Genomic DNA, 17,019 nt, shown 5'->3' on the forward strand with positions numbered 1-17,019 from the left:
TGTCACTCTAGATACAATCAGATCCTTTCTCTTCAAGCAAGGGTCTTCAGATGAGAACAAGGGAGATCAACTCAGAAAAAAAATAAAATATTTGTTTGGTTACTTCTTAAGATGTTAATGTATATGATGAAATTTCTTATTTAAATGAGCATTTTATCGCTGAGAATGAATAGGAGTTACGGCTTTTCTTAAAGACTTTAGAGGGACTATTGGGCCAGAGGAGTAGTTCAGAGCTCTTGACCAGCAAGGCCCCAGGTTCAATCCCTCAGCATCCAAAACAACTAATGAGCAATAATAAAAATAATACTATATACTGTCAATTACTAAAATGAGCAGACTTTTTTTACCTTCTAGTATCTATTAAATATATTGGGTTAAGGATTAAATAAGATTCACCCTGTAGATGAAAACTTTCCTATCTCATTTTCTGTCCTTTGAATGATTAAAGACAGGCAAAAGTAAAAACAGAACTTGTATCCTTTTCAGATGCAAAAAATGTACACACAACTCTCTGTACTTTGGTACTTGCTATTAAACCCCATAGCATAATGCTTTTATAAACATAAAAGAAACAAAAGAGAAGAGAAGAAAGATAATAAAAAAATTCAAACTTAATATTAACCCATGCATAAGTCAGCTCTGGAAGCCAGAATGGACCCAGAGTCCTTTACAACAGGACATTCCAAGAACCTAGGTATAAAACTCTTTAAGCCTATACTGCACCCTCTGCCAGTCTTTCTCCTTGCAAAGACTAGTCCAGAAAACTGAAAATACTGTACACACTAATATTGGATACTTACTTTCTAAAAGTAAAAATAAGGGGAGTTGTTTAGTCTATTTTAATTATCCTTGCTGATTAAATATATCCTAAGAGAAGAACATTCACGGCTTTGTAGAAACCCACTGCACAGGGTGGGTGAGTAGCTGGGATATATAAACAGCAAGAACGGACTGGATTCTATTTCATTCTATGGTTCTATTCAGTGCCACCCTAAGCATGTAGGTCAGCAGCTGGCTGTGCTACTGGCTGGCGACGAAACCTTCAGGAGGCAGAGAAGTTCTGGAGGCGTGGCTGGAGGACCTTGTCTTTCCATCAGGCAAATAGGTTAGGTCCTAGAAGCCCTTGAAAGAGCTGCTTCCTGTCTCTTTCTCATTTGCCAAGAGGCCAGCGTCTGCGTCTGTACCTGTCACGTCACTACATGACTCCAACCATCCCTTTCTGTCCCATTCCATGCGAGAAAGGAACGGCCAGGTGATCATAAACTGAGATCTCCAAACCCATTTCTCCTTTTAAGTGAATTAGCTCAGGCATTTCGTTAGCAAAACTGGAGGCTGGTTAACATAGTTCAGGTGCACTAACCACAAGACTCCTCTGGTCAAGTGACTATCTGCACACACAGGGCCATGTCCTGTTACCTCGCACTGCTGGGAGAAGTATGTGATAGGCAGTTCCTCGTTCACTTAGCAAGGTGGACACTTAGCCAGAGTATTTCCCCGCCTTGGGGTGCCTAGCCTTGTGAGCAATCAATCCCACATAGATCTATTATAGCCATATCCCCTCCTAATCTCCACCGGGAATACCTATTCAATATCTTTCTCTGCGGTAAAATTATTCTTCTGAAGACCTACATACTGACGAGTAGGGAGGATCGCTGCTATGCTGATGAAAAAGTCAACTAAGATGAAGCAGAGAGCCACACACTTAGCAAAGTTGTATCAAAGGGTGTCCATCTTCCAAATCCACAGAAATTAGGAATCAGCTGAGTGACAAGAAGTCCTATGATAAAAACTAAGCTAGGCAACCCCTAGCGACCAGGCTACCTCATTAGCATAAGCTACAGCAAGGGTTCTGGATCCAGGATTCATGTGTGTGAATCCCCCAGGGGGCAGTTTAAATACACCAGTGGCTAAGCCCCACCTTTCCCCGAGATTGTGATTAATTGGTCTGGGCTCTGAGCCCAGAGAATTCTATTTCATTAAAAGCTCTCCCGGTGGTGCTAATGTGCAGTTGAGGCCAAGAACCACAGATCTAAACATTTTAAAATCCCAGCGGTAAAAATGAACAACAAACACCCGCGATCTCAAGGAAAAACCATTTATCTTTAGGAGGTAAAGAGGTACCACAGGCTGATAAGAGAAAAACTGCCTGACTCTAGAAAAAGAAAATGGGAGCACTGATGAGTTTTGAAACTTCAAAATACCCTTAGTGTTATGGCAAGATAGCTTTTAAAATACACCGACCTAGACGTTAGCAGGGTCTCAGCTATGGTCCCACCACCACCTGCCTACCAGGAAATGAAGTCTGGAGTTAAGACCCGTCAGGATGATGCGATACTTCCAGATGTTGTCAGCCCAAGTAGGACAAGCCCTTCTCACTCAGAGTAAACTCATTTCTCAGTTCCAAAGGACTGATTCTCTGAGAATCCTACATCCTTCGCTGCTGGGCCCCAGCTGCCTCTCAGGGATCAGATGTGCCCCAGTTGCGACCATCTTACAGGCCCTTCACCGAACTACACCATTGCTTCAAGGGCATCACACTGCTCCTACCTGTGCAACTCCAGAATCTTCTGACAGGAGGCCATTTAAGGCACAGGATTCTGCAGTCCACAGTACTAGGCCATGAAGTAGGCCATGGTGGGTTCATGAACATGATTCATAGCCTTTGTCTTTCCCAAATACACGAAAATCTACTGGAATGTCCATGTGCAGCTGGCTCACAGAACACTGTACAACAGCAATAGGAGCTGACAAAGGACACCAGCTATGTGCTGAGCACTGTTCAAAAGACTCCAAAATACAGGACACCTACCATCTTCATAACAATCCCAGGGCTGCCACTACCAACCTCCCTTTACAGATCCGAATATACAGGAGACCCACTATTTTCATAGCAATCCTACGACTGCCATGACTAACCTCACTTTCCAGATCTGAAACACCAAGGAAAACCATAGCTAGAAGGGGTAAAAGATACAAATGAAATCCAGGCAGTCTGGCCCCTAGATGGACTTACTATGAGCCAATCTATAATAAATTTTCATTAATCACTTAGTAATTAGTCATGCTGAACTCATTAAAAAAATTGCATTCATTCACTTCAACTTCAGGTTTAAAGAATTCCAAGGATTCACTCACACCTATGCACCTAAAACCCTGAAGCAAAGGCAGAAAATGGAGAGTGGCGAGCATTCTGAATTATCCTCGGCACACTGTGTGACAGTGTCCCCCATCGGGCTGGGTAACTGCAAGCCAGCAGGAACAGAGCAGCTAGCCACAAACGAGACCACATTATTCTATCAGCACACCTCTGGACTAAACTGGAAGCTCCCGAAGGGATCACCATAGCACGGACAGCCACCAGTTCAAAGAAGATTTGTTTCTCTGACACAGGGTCTCCCTCGGCAGCTCAAGCATGCCTCAAATTGGCAATCTCCGGCCTCAGCCTCCAGAAATGTCCCTTTAAATTACATAGGAAACGATAGAAATAACAATTTTTTTGAAAAAAAAATCATTGGGAGAAAAACAAAGTTACACAAGACAGACATGATAGATCCAAAGCTGTTTTTTTGTTGTTGTTGTTGTTTTGTTTTTTTGGTTTTTGGTTTTGGTTTTTTGAGACAGGGTTTCTCTGTGGTTTTGGAGCCTGTCCTGGAACTAGCTCTTGTAGACCAGGCTGGTCTCGAACTCACAGAGATCCGCCTGCCTCTGCCTCCCAAGTGCTGGGATTCAAGGCGTGCGCTACCACCACCCGGCCCAAAGCTGTTTTTAATTTGTATTTTATTTTGCAACCTGAGTCTAGTGAAATTCTCTCCCAGCCTCAGCCTTTCAGAGGGAATTGTATATAGAGCTACATTGTACGTTCACAATCTAATTCTCTTCCTCCTTTCCTCTTTTGTCTTTCCACCACTCAAATAATGTGGAAAAATGGTTGTGATCACTTGTAATAGAACTCCATACAATATACGTACATACATATTGCTAAGTCAGGAGTGTAACCCCAGCCCCTGGCATCCATCCCAGCTCCCTGGCCTGGGAGTTGCATTGGTCTAGACTCCAAATCCCAGCATGCCACGTCCTGACCCCTCCCTGGGAAGGGTCAGGACCACTCCCACAGGGTATTTAAGTGGGTTCCCAGAGGAGGAACATGTGGTTCCGGGTTTGCATGTGCTCCCCGCTTTCCCGTCTCCTCGCCAAGTGCCCAGCCACCCGAGAGCGCTGTATTTAATAAAACAATGGGCATTTTAATTTGGTTTAATCTGATCTAATTGGATTTCTTTGCTTTGGCAGAGCGGCTTGTCTTAGTACTTTTTCCTAACACACACACACACACACACACACACACACACACACACACACACACACATAATTTTAAATAGAAGTCAAGCTGTAATAGAAAACCATCATAGCTAAAGGACCTTCACTGTAGCATATTTTCAAACTGATCTGTATGTAATTATTTTTGTAGCTCTTGAAGACCTTCCTTCAACTGAGGAAAGGGATCATAGTCCACTTGAAGAAATAAAAACACTCAAATGACACAGCTACTTGGCCCATTACCCTAGTGACCCGGAGAGCATAAAGGTGTGCAGTTCAAGCAACAACTCCGCATGTTTCCCAAACTCATTTTGTCAAAACCATACCTTTCTTCACTGGGGAATAGGAAGTGTGCCAGGGAGGCAAGAACACCGCCACGGGAGGCTCCCGCATAGAAAAATGAAATCCATTTGAACAAAAACTTTCAATGCATACTGATTTCAGCACCTATGGAAATGTTTTCTTAGGTTTAGCCAGGTAGGAGCCCAGAGGTCACTTCACTATGGCTATGGTAGAAGGGTTCTGACTACATCTGAAGTTGACAGTGGAATTGGGAATGTTAGACCTCAGGCGTCTGTGCTGAGTGCTATATGGTACTCCGCCTGTAGCTCCCAATAGTCCTGTAGCTCCCAGGTCACTGCAGGACCGGTTGAGCCAGGAACTAAGCTTGGAGACTTAAAAACACATAGGCACACAAATAGAGAGAGAGACAGGGAGACAGAGACATGGGTCACTTTTGGTACAAGAGTGCCAACTTTTTTGAACTCAGGGGAAGCTTTATATAGGGATCCTCAACTGATAGCTGCACCCAGCTCTCGGGCTCTTTCAGCTACAGAACCGGAAGCCACTCCTCTGCTACCAGGGTCTCCTGCTCAGAGCAGCTGCAGCAGGCTCTAAGCAGAGGGAAACAAGTTGTTTTGCTCAGAGCAGCTGCAAACACAGGAAAAGCAAGCAGATCACAGGGAATTGAGGATCCAGGGGTCCACAGCCCCGAATAGCTTCCAACAGTTGTCTGAATAGTACTGTATTGCAGGCATAAAAGATGAACATGAGGTTATAGTGGCTTCTACCAGGTTTCTCAAAAGCCCCCAACTTCAGTTCGTGCATGGCAGCAAGTTCCCTGCAGGGAGAGGCCGCTGTATTAAGCTGAGAAGGTAGAGCCTAAATTGCATTGTAGGCCCAGGCAATTGGAGACAGTAGAAACAAGAGTCTTCATAGTGGAAAACGGCAGGCACAGATAGTCCAAGAGTGGCCACTTATGACACAGGCCCCTGAGGTGCAGATACTGAAGGCAAGTGAAACTCAGAAGGTTCTAGCACAAGTCGCAGATGCTAACATGGTTCTACAAGGCTAGGTATTCAACCTGCTGTGTCAGTCATTCTTAGATCTCTATTTCTCCGTCCTCCCATTTGGAACAGGAAGCTTTACTCCGTATGATTGTATGTTAGAAGTAAGTAACTGTTTCGTTGCTGTTTTTTTTTTAAAGGGGGGTAGAAAGTTAGATTTTCTAGAATCTTAAACTATACTACCTTTTGACCAATTGGAACTCTAAGACTATAGGGACTTTTAAAGTTGGACTGAATGTATTACACATTTTGTGACAAACCATAGAAGCTGAGGACAGAATGTTAGGGTTAATATGAAATCTCCCACATGTCCACGTGTTTGAACTCTTAGCACCCAGGTGGTGGGTGAGGTAGGAGACACATCTGAGGGCCTTTTGGGAGACTGGATTATTAGGCCCAGAAGACTGGCCTAACCCCAGATTCTAGTCTAAGCTTCTCTCTGTTTCTCATCTGCAATTGCAGGATGCCAGACACAAACTCCTGCTGCAGCCCCCCTTGCCATGCCTCCCTTCCATAGCACTGAGTGCTCAAACAAACACTCTCTGAAAGCCACAAGCCCCAAACCTCTGCCTATTTCCACGGCCACAGAAAATCTTGGTGGGATTTCGCAAGTCTAAAAAGATCCTTAGTGACAGTCTTTGAAAGTGTGTCTTGAGTACAGTTAGGCCTTAAAGAAGATTGTCTAAGAATATCCAGTACTGTTCATGTGAGCGTGGAAAAAATATAATCAAGTAACAAAATTAGTTTTGCAGTCATAACTGTTTCATTTCAACTTTGTGCTTATACCCACTTGCTGCTCATTAACAAATCAAGTCCACGCTAGATCAATCTGGACGGCTCAAATAAATTACAAGATTACTATAAATAATCAGACAGACACTATCTATGTTTTATTCCCAAAACCTCCTTCATTTTTGTGGGCTTCATGGTGCTTCACAAAACAATTCACACACTACCCTGGAGCATGTATGCTTCCAAGTTGGCAGGCCTTCACAAATAACAGTAAACAAACTTTTTTTCTTTTCACTGAAAATAAAGAGTCTGTTAGAGTCAGTAGATTCTTTGAAATCCACTGAGTGAAGATTTATGTTAGCTTAGAATGCCACACCAGGATTTTTTATGTTCTCTCTGAGTCAATACTCAGTGTTTATCCGACAAAAAGAAAATCTTCTGAATGTATATGAAAGACCAAGAACTAGGCTCATCACCAAGCACAGCAAATAAACTTAATCAGAGACGGTACAATGCTGCATAAATCTGAAAAATAAACTTTCTAGTTCAAACAGAGTAGAGTAACTCCAGATCCCTGAAACCAGCACCCAGGAATATTGTCTGTGCAGCTCTGCATTCAGAGCTAGTTACTCAATGTTCCTTGGCTGTGGGCATTCACCTACTTCTCATATACTTCAGCAATAACTGTATGAATGATCTGCTTACTGAGAGTACTCTATCATAGACCAGTGGGAAAATAGCTACACAATAACATTGCCAAAAAGATAACACTGGGGTTTTAGTCACCTGATATATTCTATCTTACAGAAAGTTACTTGATGATGGGTTTTTGAATTTCTGTTATTGTCTCATAACTCCATTTTAACAGTATGCAGTTGAAATAAGAAAATTGGGCAAGAGAAATGACTCATTGGTTAGGAATGCTTTCTGTTCTTCCAGAGGCCCGAGCTTGGTTCCCACACCCATATCAGAAGGTTTACAGTTGCTCATAACTCCAGCTCCAAGGGGTTCAACATCTTCCTCTGGCCTCCCACGCACACACATGCACACATAAACAAAATTTAAGTATCGGTAAATTTTAAAATTAGAAAGCTGCCAAACTGAGATTTTGCTGCCTTAACTTAACTCTCCCTTGCCACCAAAGACCATGTGGAAGATCATCACTGCTGACTGACATATGACAATCATGTTAGCTAATGACACAAGGACTGGGAAGGGGGCTGCATAAAGAAAATGTCTCTACATGTCATACCTTGAATATTTCAATTTACTTCCTACTGATTTATGATCAGCAAATAAGCAAATGTCTGTGCTATCTCAAGACAGATTCTGTGACCTCAAGACAGATTCTATGTGTACTTATAAAACAAACACCACCAAATAAACAAATAAATGTGATGAAGAGTGCTTGATTTACAGGGAAATAAAACCCTAAAATCTTCTATCAGTATTTGGTGACTTGGGAAATGTTACTTAGAGTCTTGTGGTTAGAGTAGACAGACATACTCTGACAGAAACAGACTGACTCTGTTGAAATCAATGAGGCATTCTGTACATGTTAGTTTCAAACTAACTGGCAAAGTACATGAAGACTTACACCAAATTCATAGGATAGCACAGGACAGTTTCTTTGACAACTAATTGATGGAGGAAGGTCATTGGTTAAAAAATAAAGAAACTGCTTGGCCCTCATAGGTTAAAACATAGGTGGGAGGAGTAAACAGAACAGAATGCTGGGAGGAAAAGGAAGTGAGCTCAGAGGCCATACTCCCCTCTCCCAGGCAGACATGATGAAGCAAACCGCCAGGTCAGATATGCTGAATCTTTCCCGATAAGTGCACCTTGGGGTGCTACACACATTATTAGAAATGGGCTAGTCCAGGTGCGAGAGTTAGCTGAGAACAGGCTAGATATAATGGGCCAAGCAGTGTTTAAAAGAATACAGTTTGTGTGTTGTTATTTCGGGGCATAAGCTAGCTAGGCGGCTAGGAGCAGGGCTGAAGGAATGCAACCCGCAGCTCCCCACAACAATTAATGCTCCATCTTTCTTTTTTTAAATTTATTTATTTATTAAGGATTTCTGCTTCCTTCCCGCAACTGCCTCCCATTTCCCTCCTCCTCCCCCGATCAAGTCCCCCTCCCTCATCTGCTCGAAGAGCAATCAGGGTTCCCTGATCCTACTGCACGTACTGGCTTTGGGGGAGCCTAGGCAGTTTGGATGCTCCATCGTTCTAACAAGTCTCTCTCTGCATGTGTGTGTCTGTCTCTGTCTCTTTCTCTCTCTCTCTCTCTCTCTCTCTCTCTCTCTCTCTCTCTCTCTCTGTGTGTGTGTGTGTGTGTGTGACACAGAGAGATATTGATTGATTTCTCCAAGCCTCTGACAATCTTTCATGCAGTTTACAACTAGAGATTAGAGAAGTATGTGATGATACATACCCCTTACGTCATAGAGTCTATGTACCAAAAATTTTGAACAAAAATAAGGCAATTTAATTGCATGCTGGGACTTTTAAAAACGACAAATATCAGGAGACTTTTTTCTATGGAGGCTGTTTGCATGGGAAAGTTAGACATTTGGCACATGTCTATAATTCCGGGAACTTCAGAGGTGGAGGCAGGAGGATCATCCATTCAAAGGCTATCTCAGCGGCATAATAAGCTTGAGACCTTGTCCGAAAAAGACAAAAATAAAGCAAAGGAAAGGAATAATGTGAGGGAACCAGTATGAGGCTCGTGGTAACGTTTCCCCAGTACTGGGTATCAAAGCCATGCAAGGAACTCTGCATGAGTTATCAGGAAATGAATGAACCCTGTGAACAGCAGAACAGACAAGAACATTTCTACCACCCAAGAAACTTCCTTTACACTCACTCTTTGCCAGTTGATCATTATAGCCAGGGCTAATGGCTGGTAAGATTTATGTGCCTGTCATTTAGTTTGCTTGTTGATGACACATAGACCCATGGAGCACAAGCTACTTTTGTTTCTGTTGCTTTTAGGCAGTAAGTCTTAGTTTTCACTGACCTGGGCTGGAATATAGATGGGAAAAAGTGCCTATCCACAACCTTGAGTGAGAGAAACACTGCTTTCAATCTTTTCTAGAACTTGCCAGTGAAATTATCTGGCTGGTGGTCAAAGAGTCATGCTTACATTTATTTAGAAATGGAAAGAATTTTGTATTTTCCTTTTAGCTGCTGTGCATTTTTGATAAAGTATGACTGTAAAGTAGCATGCCCATTCCAACTTGCTAAAGTTACTGCTTAGAAAATTGTAATGGTATTTTAATATCCAGAGGAATGGCACACCCTCTTTTATTCTTGGAATTAATAATGGAAGCTTTTGGGTTTTTTTCTTAGCAAAATGAGTCATAACAATCTCATTAATTTTATTAATCTTTTCACAAATCAGCTCCACTGTCTTTCTATTATTATACCTTCTACTTGTTTTACTGTTCTAATCCTTACTTTTGAGTTTTCACAGCATCAACAATTATCTCCCCTTTCCCCACCTCATCTTTCTCCTCCTCTTCCTTCTCTGACAGGGTCTCCTATGGTCTGGACCACACTGTGCAGAACTTCTAGCCTAGAACTAATTAGACATCTGCCTGGCTCTGCCTCTCAGTGCTAGGTTTAAATGTGTGAGCCATCCAACTTGCCATTATTCTAGTTTCTTAGTTAGGTTATGACTTTAAGCCCTTTATCTAAGATCATCAGTTAAAACTATGTGTTTTATGTAATATATATATATATATATATATATATATATATATTAGATTTTATTTTCAATTTAATTTTTTCCAGTTTTCCCTAGAATGTGTCCTAATTACTTTTCTCTTGCTTGGATAAAACACCATGACTAAGGTAACTATAAAAAAAAGTATTTAATTCGGGCTTATGACTTTAGAGGCTTAGAGTCCACAATGACAGAACTAAGCACGGCAGTGAGAACACCTCAGTTTGCATCGTGATTGAAGTAGGAGGCAGAAAAAGACACTGGGAATGATTGACCATAAAGCCTTCCCCAGTGACACACCTCCTCCAACAAGGCCACAGCTTCTAATCCGTCCCTGCAAAGTTCCACCAACTAAGGAGTAAATATTCAAACATAAAACCCTACAGTGGACACTCCTATTCAAACCACCACAGATCTATAGGTTACTTAGAACATAGTGCTTCAATTTCTAAATATTTGGGACTTTCTTAACAATTTTATGGTTATTAATTTCTAATTTAATAATGTAAACAGATAGGTTCAAAATGTAATATAATTTCTTTATTTAAAACCTTACTAACATGGACTTCATACTCAGCACCTGGCCAGTGTTTGCAAAGAAAGCCTGAGAGAAATTTGACAAATTATAAACATTGTTGAATGTGGCAGTCAAAAGTCAATCAAAAGACAAGGAACTTAATGATATTATAGGGTTTCTATAATATATTACCTGTTTTGTTTAACTGTTCTATTCTTTGGCAATAAAATATTTAAAAACCTCAGAATAGTATCTAGATTTGCCTGTTTTCCCATGCTACTAGTTTTTATTGAGATAAAGCACACATTTTGCCATTTTTGTCATTTTGAAGTATGCATCTGTACACTATCACACGCTTGCATGATGTTAGGTAACCAGCACCCAGTCCCTTTTGATTTCCCTATTTTGAAGCTCTCACCATGTATTCCACATTGTTATCATCGCTGGTGCTCCTGGCAAACGGGCTCTTGATCATTATGACCCACCCTAAGCTCTACTGACAGCACTCTAGTCCACTCTGCAAATCCCACAGTACCCCAGTTTTATTTCCATATTCCCATCTTTTTACGCTTTTGTCTAATGCACACAATACTTACCTTTTAGGCAGTGTCTATTTGTGTCCTCATTTGGGTATACAGTGATAGCTTTTATGCTTCTAGATCTACCTTTTAACATTTAATATGAGGTATCTTGCTAAAGCTACATTTTAAGTGCACTGTTTAGCTATGTGCTTTCCATCTGCCCCGTCTGGTATTTACACCTGCACTTTTACTACCTTACATTTCTATAGCATATCAACCTATTTTAAGTATTCTTTATTAATCTTTACAATGGCTTCTTAGCTGTTTCCTTTACTATATTCTAGTGATTGTTCTAAGAATAAAAAGAATGCATTATCTGTTGATCTATCAAGTACTAATGTGCAAACCACAAATGCATAAATCCATTCAATGTGCCTGCTTCGTTACTGTCATCTTACAATGGATGAGAAGGTACAGAGGTCTCCCACACACCTCTACTCTCCCCACATGCTTCCTCCCCTCTTATCAACATCTTCACCAATGTGGAACATTCATATGATGAATCAGTCAACTGTATGTACGATCAACATTACCCATAGTTCATTCTTGAAAGAATCTAGTCCATGAGTTTGGACCAATATATAGGAGTGTATCTACCATGATGCTATTGTACAGATATTTTCTTTCAAGATCCTCTATATTCTGGCCATTAACAGATTTTTTTTTCACTCTGTCCATGGTGTAGAATGGTCTTCTTCAGGGAGCTTTGTCTTCTACAAACCTCTCTTGTCATTGCCAGCCTTCATTTAGTTTTTACTTGGGGAGACTCAGAGAACTGAAGGTGGGAGTGCTTTTTATTAACAGGATTAGATGAATATAGAGGCTGAAGTTAATGCTTTCTGAAAAAAAAAAACAGCAAGTACTGTTTAATATCATTTAAGAGTTTTTAAAGAATTTTCATAGCTATTCACTCACTCAGTCCATACAAAAACACCACTGCTGAATTTACCAGCTACGTGAGGATATGAGACCTTAGACTAATCAACTCACACCATGAAAGTGAGCCTTCATCTCTATTTCCTGGTACACTAGAATATCTTTATCTATCTTCTATGTATTGATTCTATCAGTAGCATATTATAGTCATCTTAAGCATTCAGATTTGTAATTTTATCAAGCTATTAACCCATAATTAATATGTTTTCCAAATTAATTCTGGTTAAAATGGTAATTTAATGATTTTATGATAGAGCTTAACTCAAATTATATTATTTTATATAGATTCAGTAATTACTAATTATCACAAATTATAAGGACATTTCTTGAGCATGAATTTGTTTTCAGAAAGCATTACCTTCCAAATGATATACAAATAACATTCTTTCAATTAACATTCAAATAACATCTCACTGATGAGGCTTTTAAAACTGGTAATAACAAGGGAGTGATTCTGGAAGAGAGGAAAGCTCACCACTTCACCAATACAATCAGTTTCTTTGAAAAATTATGTAAGGGGACTCATATGCATTAAAATTGAAGAATAAAAATGTATGCTAAAATTATCTGAGACTTGCAAGTAAAATCAAACTTAAAATGTTCTTAAAACAATGGATAACTATTTAATTAAAAAAAAACAAGATAAAACTATGCCACTAAAGGATTCAAAGTTCTGTTCACCCCATTGCAGACTAGCCTTCCATTGCCCCTACTAAATTTCCAGATGGCTAAAGCTCCTCCTTATCCCCTCCCTCTTTGACTAGATGTGACTGGCTCTGACTGACAGGGGTACATATAGTGTAAATGACATTTTCCCATCTGTGTAGACAATGTTCGCTCCAAGAGCTAAAGGCCATCTAACAAATACCCCAACACCAAGCATGAGAAGCCCCTCTTTTGAAACTTTGGTCAGACTCCTCTAAGAACCTCCCAAAACATTGTAAGCCATTGCTATTGGCCTCAGTCACCCCCAGTGGTGGAAGGTATGTCCCTATTGTTAAAGACACCATGTTCTTCAGACTTCAGACACAGGGCCCAGAAGACCCAAACTGGATCTGACCTGAAACCCTCCTCACTGAGGATTAGCTTTCACAATACTAGAAGGTATCATACAAGCTTCCAACGGAGAAAAGCAACCAACGGTCCTGCCCAGCCATGAGACATAGGAACTATAATAACCACCATGGCACAATAATTCTGAGAATACATTAGTGGCACACACACACACCTTGTTGGTAACCAACAGCTCTCTAATTGGACTTAAGACCCACACAAAAAGAGGGAAAGTGTGCCTAATACTGTAGCATTCGCTTGATCCAGGGCTAGTGATGTCATGGATCTTGGAGGAGAACCTACAACTGCTACTTTACTGAACCAGCATTGTCCCTACTATTTTCTAAATCTTTGTTCTTATGGTGCGTGTCATCCTCAGTCGCTGTCAAGGAAACTTCTCCTTGCAAAAGAAGAAAGAAAATCACTACAGAAAATCACAGCCAATCAAAGTGCAGAGTTGTGAAACCCTGTCCCAGCTGATAATCCGACAACCCGGTTCCTTCATACAAGGCTCACGGATCATTGCTGAAGAGGGGGTAGAAAAATTGTAAGAACCGGAGGAATGTGAGATTGTGTCTCCAGTGACTGTCAGAAACGACAAAGTCTCAGCAACACAAACTAAACCTGACTGCTGGAGGATGACATCAATAAACATGCTGAAGCAGATGGGGAAAGGGCATGAGGCTGCAACCGTGCATAAAGAACTACAGGCAACTCAGGAATGCTGAGTGGGAAAATAGGGAAGAAAGCACCAATTAGTTACTCAATATTAAGTGGTCAGCTATAAAAATATATATGCAAGGAACATATAGATTGAGCAGGTTGTATTTATATATTTAGTAATGTATATAAACACGCATAGTAACAATTTATAAAACGAGGCCATGAATTTGAAAGAGAACAAGAAAGGGTATATGGGAGGGTTTTGGAGGAAGGGAAAAGAATGAAGAAATGATGTGAATATATTATCTCAAAAATAAAAACAATGAAAATATAATTACAGTTCACCTATAATTTTTCAGTTTAAAAAAGATGTCTGCAGGGCTGGAGAGGTGGCTCAGAGGTTAAGAGCACTGACTGCTCTTCCCGAGGTCCTGAGTTCAATTCCCAGCAACCACATGGTGACTCACAGCCATCTATAATGAGATCTGATGCCCTCTTCTGGCATGTAAACATACATGGAAGGAATGCTATATATATAATAAATAAATAAATCTTTAAAAAAAAAAGATGTCTGCCAGGCGGTGGTGGCACACGCCTTTAATCCCAGCACTCGGGAGGCAGAGGCAGGCAGATCTCTGTGAGTTCGAGGCCAGCCTGGTCTACAAGAGCTAGTTCCAGGACAGGAACCAAAAGCCACGGAGAAACCCTGTCTCGAAAAGAAAAAATGATGTCTGCATATCCAGCTGATAACACTAGGTACTAGAAATTCAGCTGTTTTCTTAGTATTTGCTACCTTATATACCCACAGCATAAGGTATGGTCAATTTCTTCCCACATGCTTGGGGAGAAATTAAGCTCAGACGGATTACACAATTTGTTCCAGATCTGTAGGTAATGAAGAAACAGTTGAAGGACCGATTTGGATTTGGGGCTAGGATTACGTACCCACAACAGTTACAGTCATTTTCCCTCTCCAGGGATTTTCTCTATCATCCTATGCTACACCCTCAGCCACAAGCAAATACAGACCACAAAGCGTTTGTTTTCCTTTAGCTTCTCTTGTGACATAGTGATGGTGGCATCAGAACAGTAGAGAACTATGAAACTCATTTATGAAGTGCCTACTGTTTACCAAGCACTGGGTTCGGTGCTACAAATAGGTTATGCATAAAATATTTTAGTTTCTGCAATGATCTCACAAAGTTAAGTGTTTTATTTTTTTGCTTCCACATTTTGGGTAGGAAATTAAGCTCAAAGGGACAGTATGATTTGTCCCAGATCTGTAGGCAATGAAGGAGCAGTAGAAGACAGATTTGGATTTGGGTTGGATTTTATCGCCCACCTTTAAGGGGTAATAAAAGGCTTACCCCAGTGACTCCACCTTTACAGTAGTACCCCACACTCGTAAACTGTATGATCCTCCTTGATATCTTAACCACTACTGAAAAAATGTTAAGTGATTAGCCTTTCAGTAGAAACGTGGCCTAAATCTTACAGATATTACATATATATATATATATATATATATATCACAATAAAAGTTTACCAAAATACAATAGACAACTTAGAGTTGTATGTGCACATGTAAGCATTGACTTGTAAGTTTCAAATCAAAGCTAAAAAAAAAAAAACAAATTAAAACAGGAGTAGCAACAAACTTCCTCTTTCTTTTCATCTACAAAGTAGAAAAGAATAAAAACAAAGATTCTACATCAATTTCCCAGCCATGTTAAAGTCTGTAGAGACCGACCTCTGCAGGCAAAAGCTAGAGAGCAGATCTTTATTCTAGTTGTGTATTTGGTTTAGTGAACCTTGAGAGAGGCAGACCCTCACTGACTTCCAGTGACTTCTCATAAAGCTTTATCACAGCTTCTCCTAAGCCACATGGCTTGTGGTACTGTTGGTAATGCAGTTCAGGTCTTCCTGTCCCCACCACACTGGAACCATCCCCTTGAGCTGCTTGACCATCACAAACACTGTAGAAGCCAGGGCCCAATCTCTCAATCGATGTTCCTACGGAATATTCCTACACAGTTCATGCTGAAAGAGCATCTGTTATAGTAAGCGAAGACACAACGATAAGTTAAGCAATACTGCACAGCCTGGTGTGCTTTTAGTAACAATTCCCTAGAATACTTAGACGAATCTGTTGTTTCAAACACTATAAAGCAACGAATAAAAATCCTGTGTTCTCACCTTCAAGCTTTAACGCAATTTTGTTTGTACAAATATGATTCACATATTTAGCTTTAACATTTATCTTCATATTATCATTCTCATTTATTTCGATTTAAATTTTGATCAATGAATAATTTTATATTTTAATTTTAGTTAGACACCTTTTTATAGACACTCTCTTCAGCATGAGAATGCTTTTTCTTCCCCAAAAGGAATCTACATCTGCAATTTACAAACAGCTTCTCAGTCACTCCTGTAACTCAAAAAAAAACCCACGTATATCTGTTACATTATTAAATGTGTAAAAGACTAGACACAGTATGAGAAATATCACCAAAGTGCTTTAGAAAAGCCAGTCTTCTGCAAATATCAATTCTTAATGGGAGGTTTCTTGTCTATCATTAAAATAAATAAGTATTACTTGACTACTTTCAATTTTGCTGAATGCCACCTCCTTAGAAATGAACTACAATGATTCAAGATATCTCAATTTTTCCAATGCCTCAGCGTTGTAGTTTATCTGAATCCAAGATAAGAACTATTTACCAACCTCCATCCATCTTTCTGCAGATAACTGAAGGCTCCATCGACAACACTTGCAAAAAACTGTCCCCCTGTGATGAAGAGGGTATTGATGGTGACCAGTCGACCTCGCAAGTTGGGTGGAGAAACCTCAGCGATGTACACTGGCACTGTCATGGAAGCAAGGCCTGCAGGGAAGAACCAAAGCAAACGTGAGACATTCATGCAAGCTCTGTCGTCACTACACTTACCCATGCTGGGTTAAAACGCACACATCAGTTCAAGTTTTCACTCTACTCTGGACTCAGGTTATCACAGGCTCAAGATTTTGTTTGTGACTGACGTGGGGGAACTGCATATAAGGAAAGAAGTATGTGAGGTTCCAATCTCCGAATACTGTTTTTTTATATACTATTATTTAAAGTAATTTATTTTTATTTTATTT

The 17,019-nt window shown here is 40.4% G+C and overlaps 1 protein-coding gene across 3 annotated transcripts in view; it reads right to left on the minus strand.

Moving 5' to 3' along the window:
* The window catches only part of Slc2a13 (solute carrier family 2 member 13), a 297,525-nt gene that overhangs the window by 220,293 nt on the left and 60,213 nt on the right, over positions 1-17,019 (minus strand). For all 3 annotated transcript variants that reach the window (XR_012909606.1, XR_012909605.1, XM_075960405.1), the window contains exon 2: positions 16,603-16,762. Coding sequence is in view for 1 of the 3 variants with exons in the window: in XM_075960405.1 (XP_075816520.1) it covers positions 16,603-16,762 (160 nt within the window). In the remaining 2 variants the exon portion in view is untranslated. The remainder of the gene's footprint in view (positions 1-16,602; positions 16,763-17,019) is intronic.

The sequence above is a fragment of the Microtus pennsylvanicus genome, chromosome 2 (genome assembly GCF_037038515.1).
Source record: "Microtus pennsylvanicus isolate mMicPen1 chromosome 2, mMicPen1.hap1, whole genome shotgun sequence".
Classification (NCBI taxonomy): domain Eukaryota; kingdom Metazoa; phylum Chordata; class Mammalia; order Rodentia; family Cricetidae; genus Microtus; species Microtus pennsylvanicus.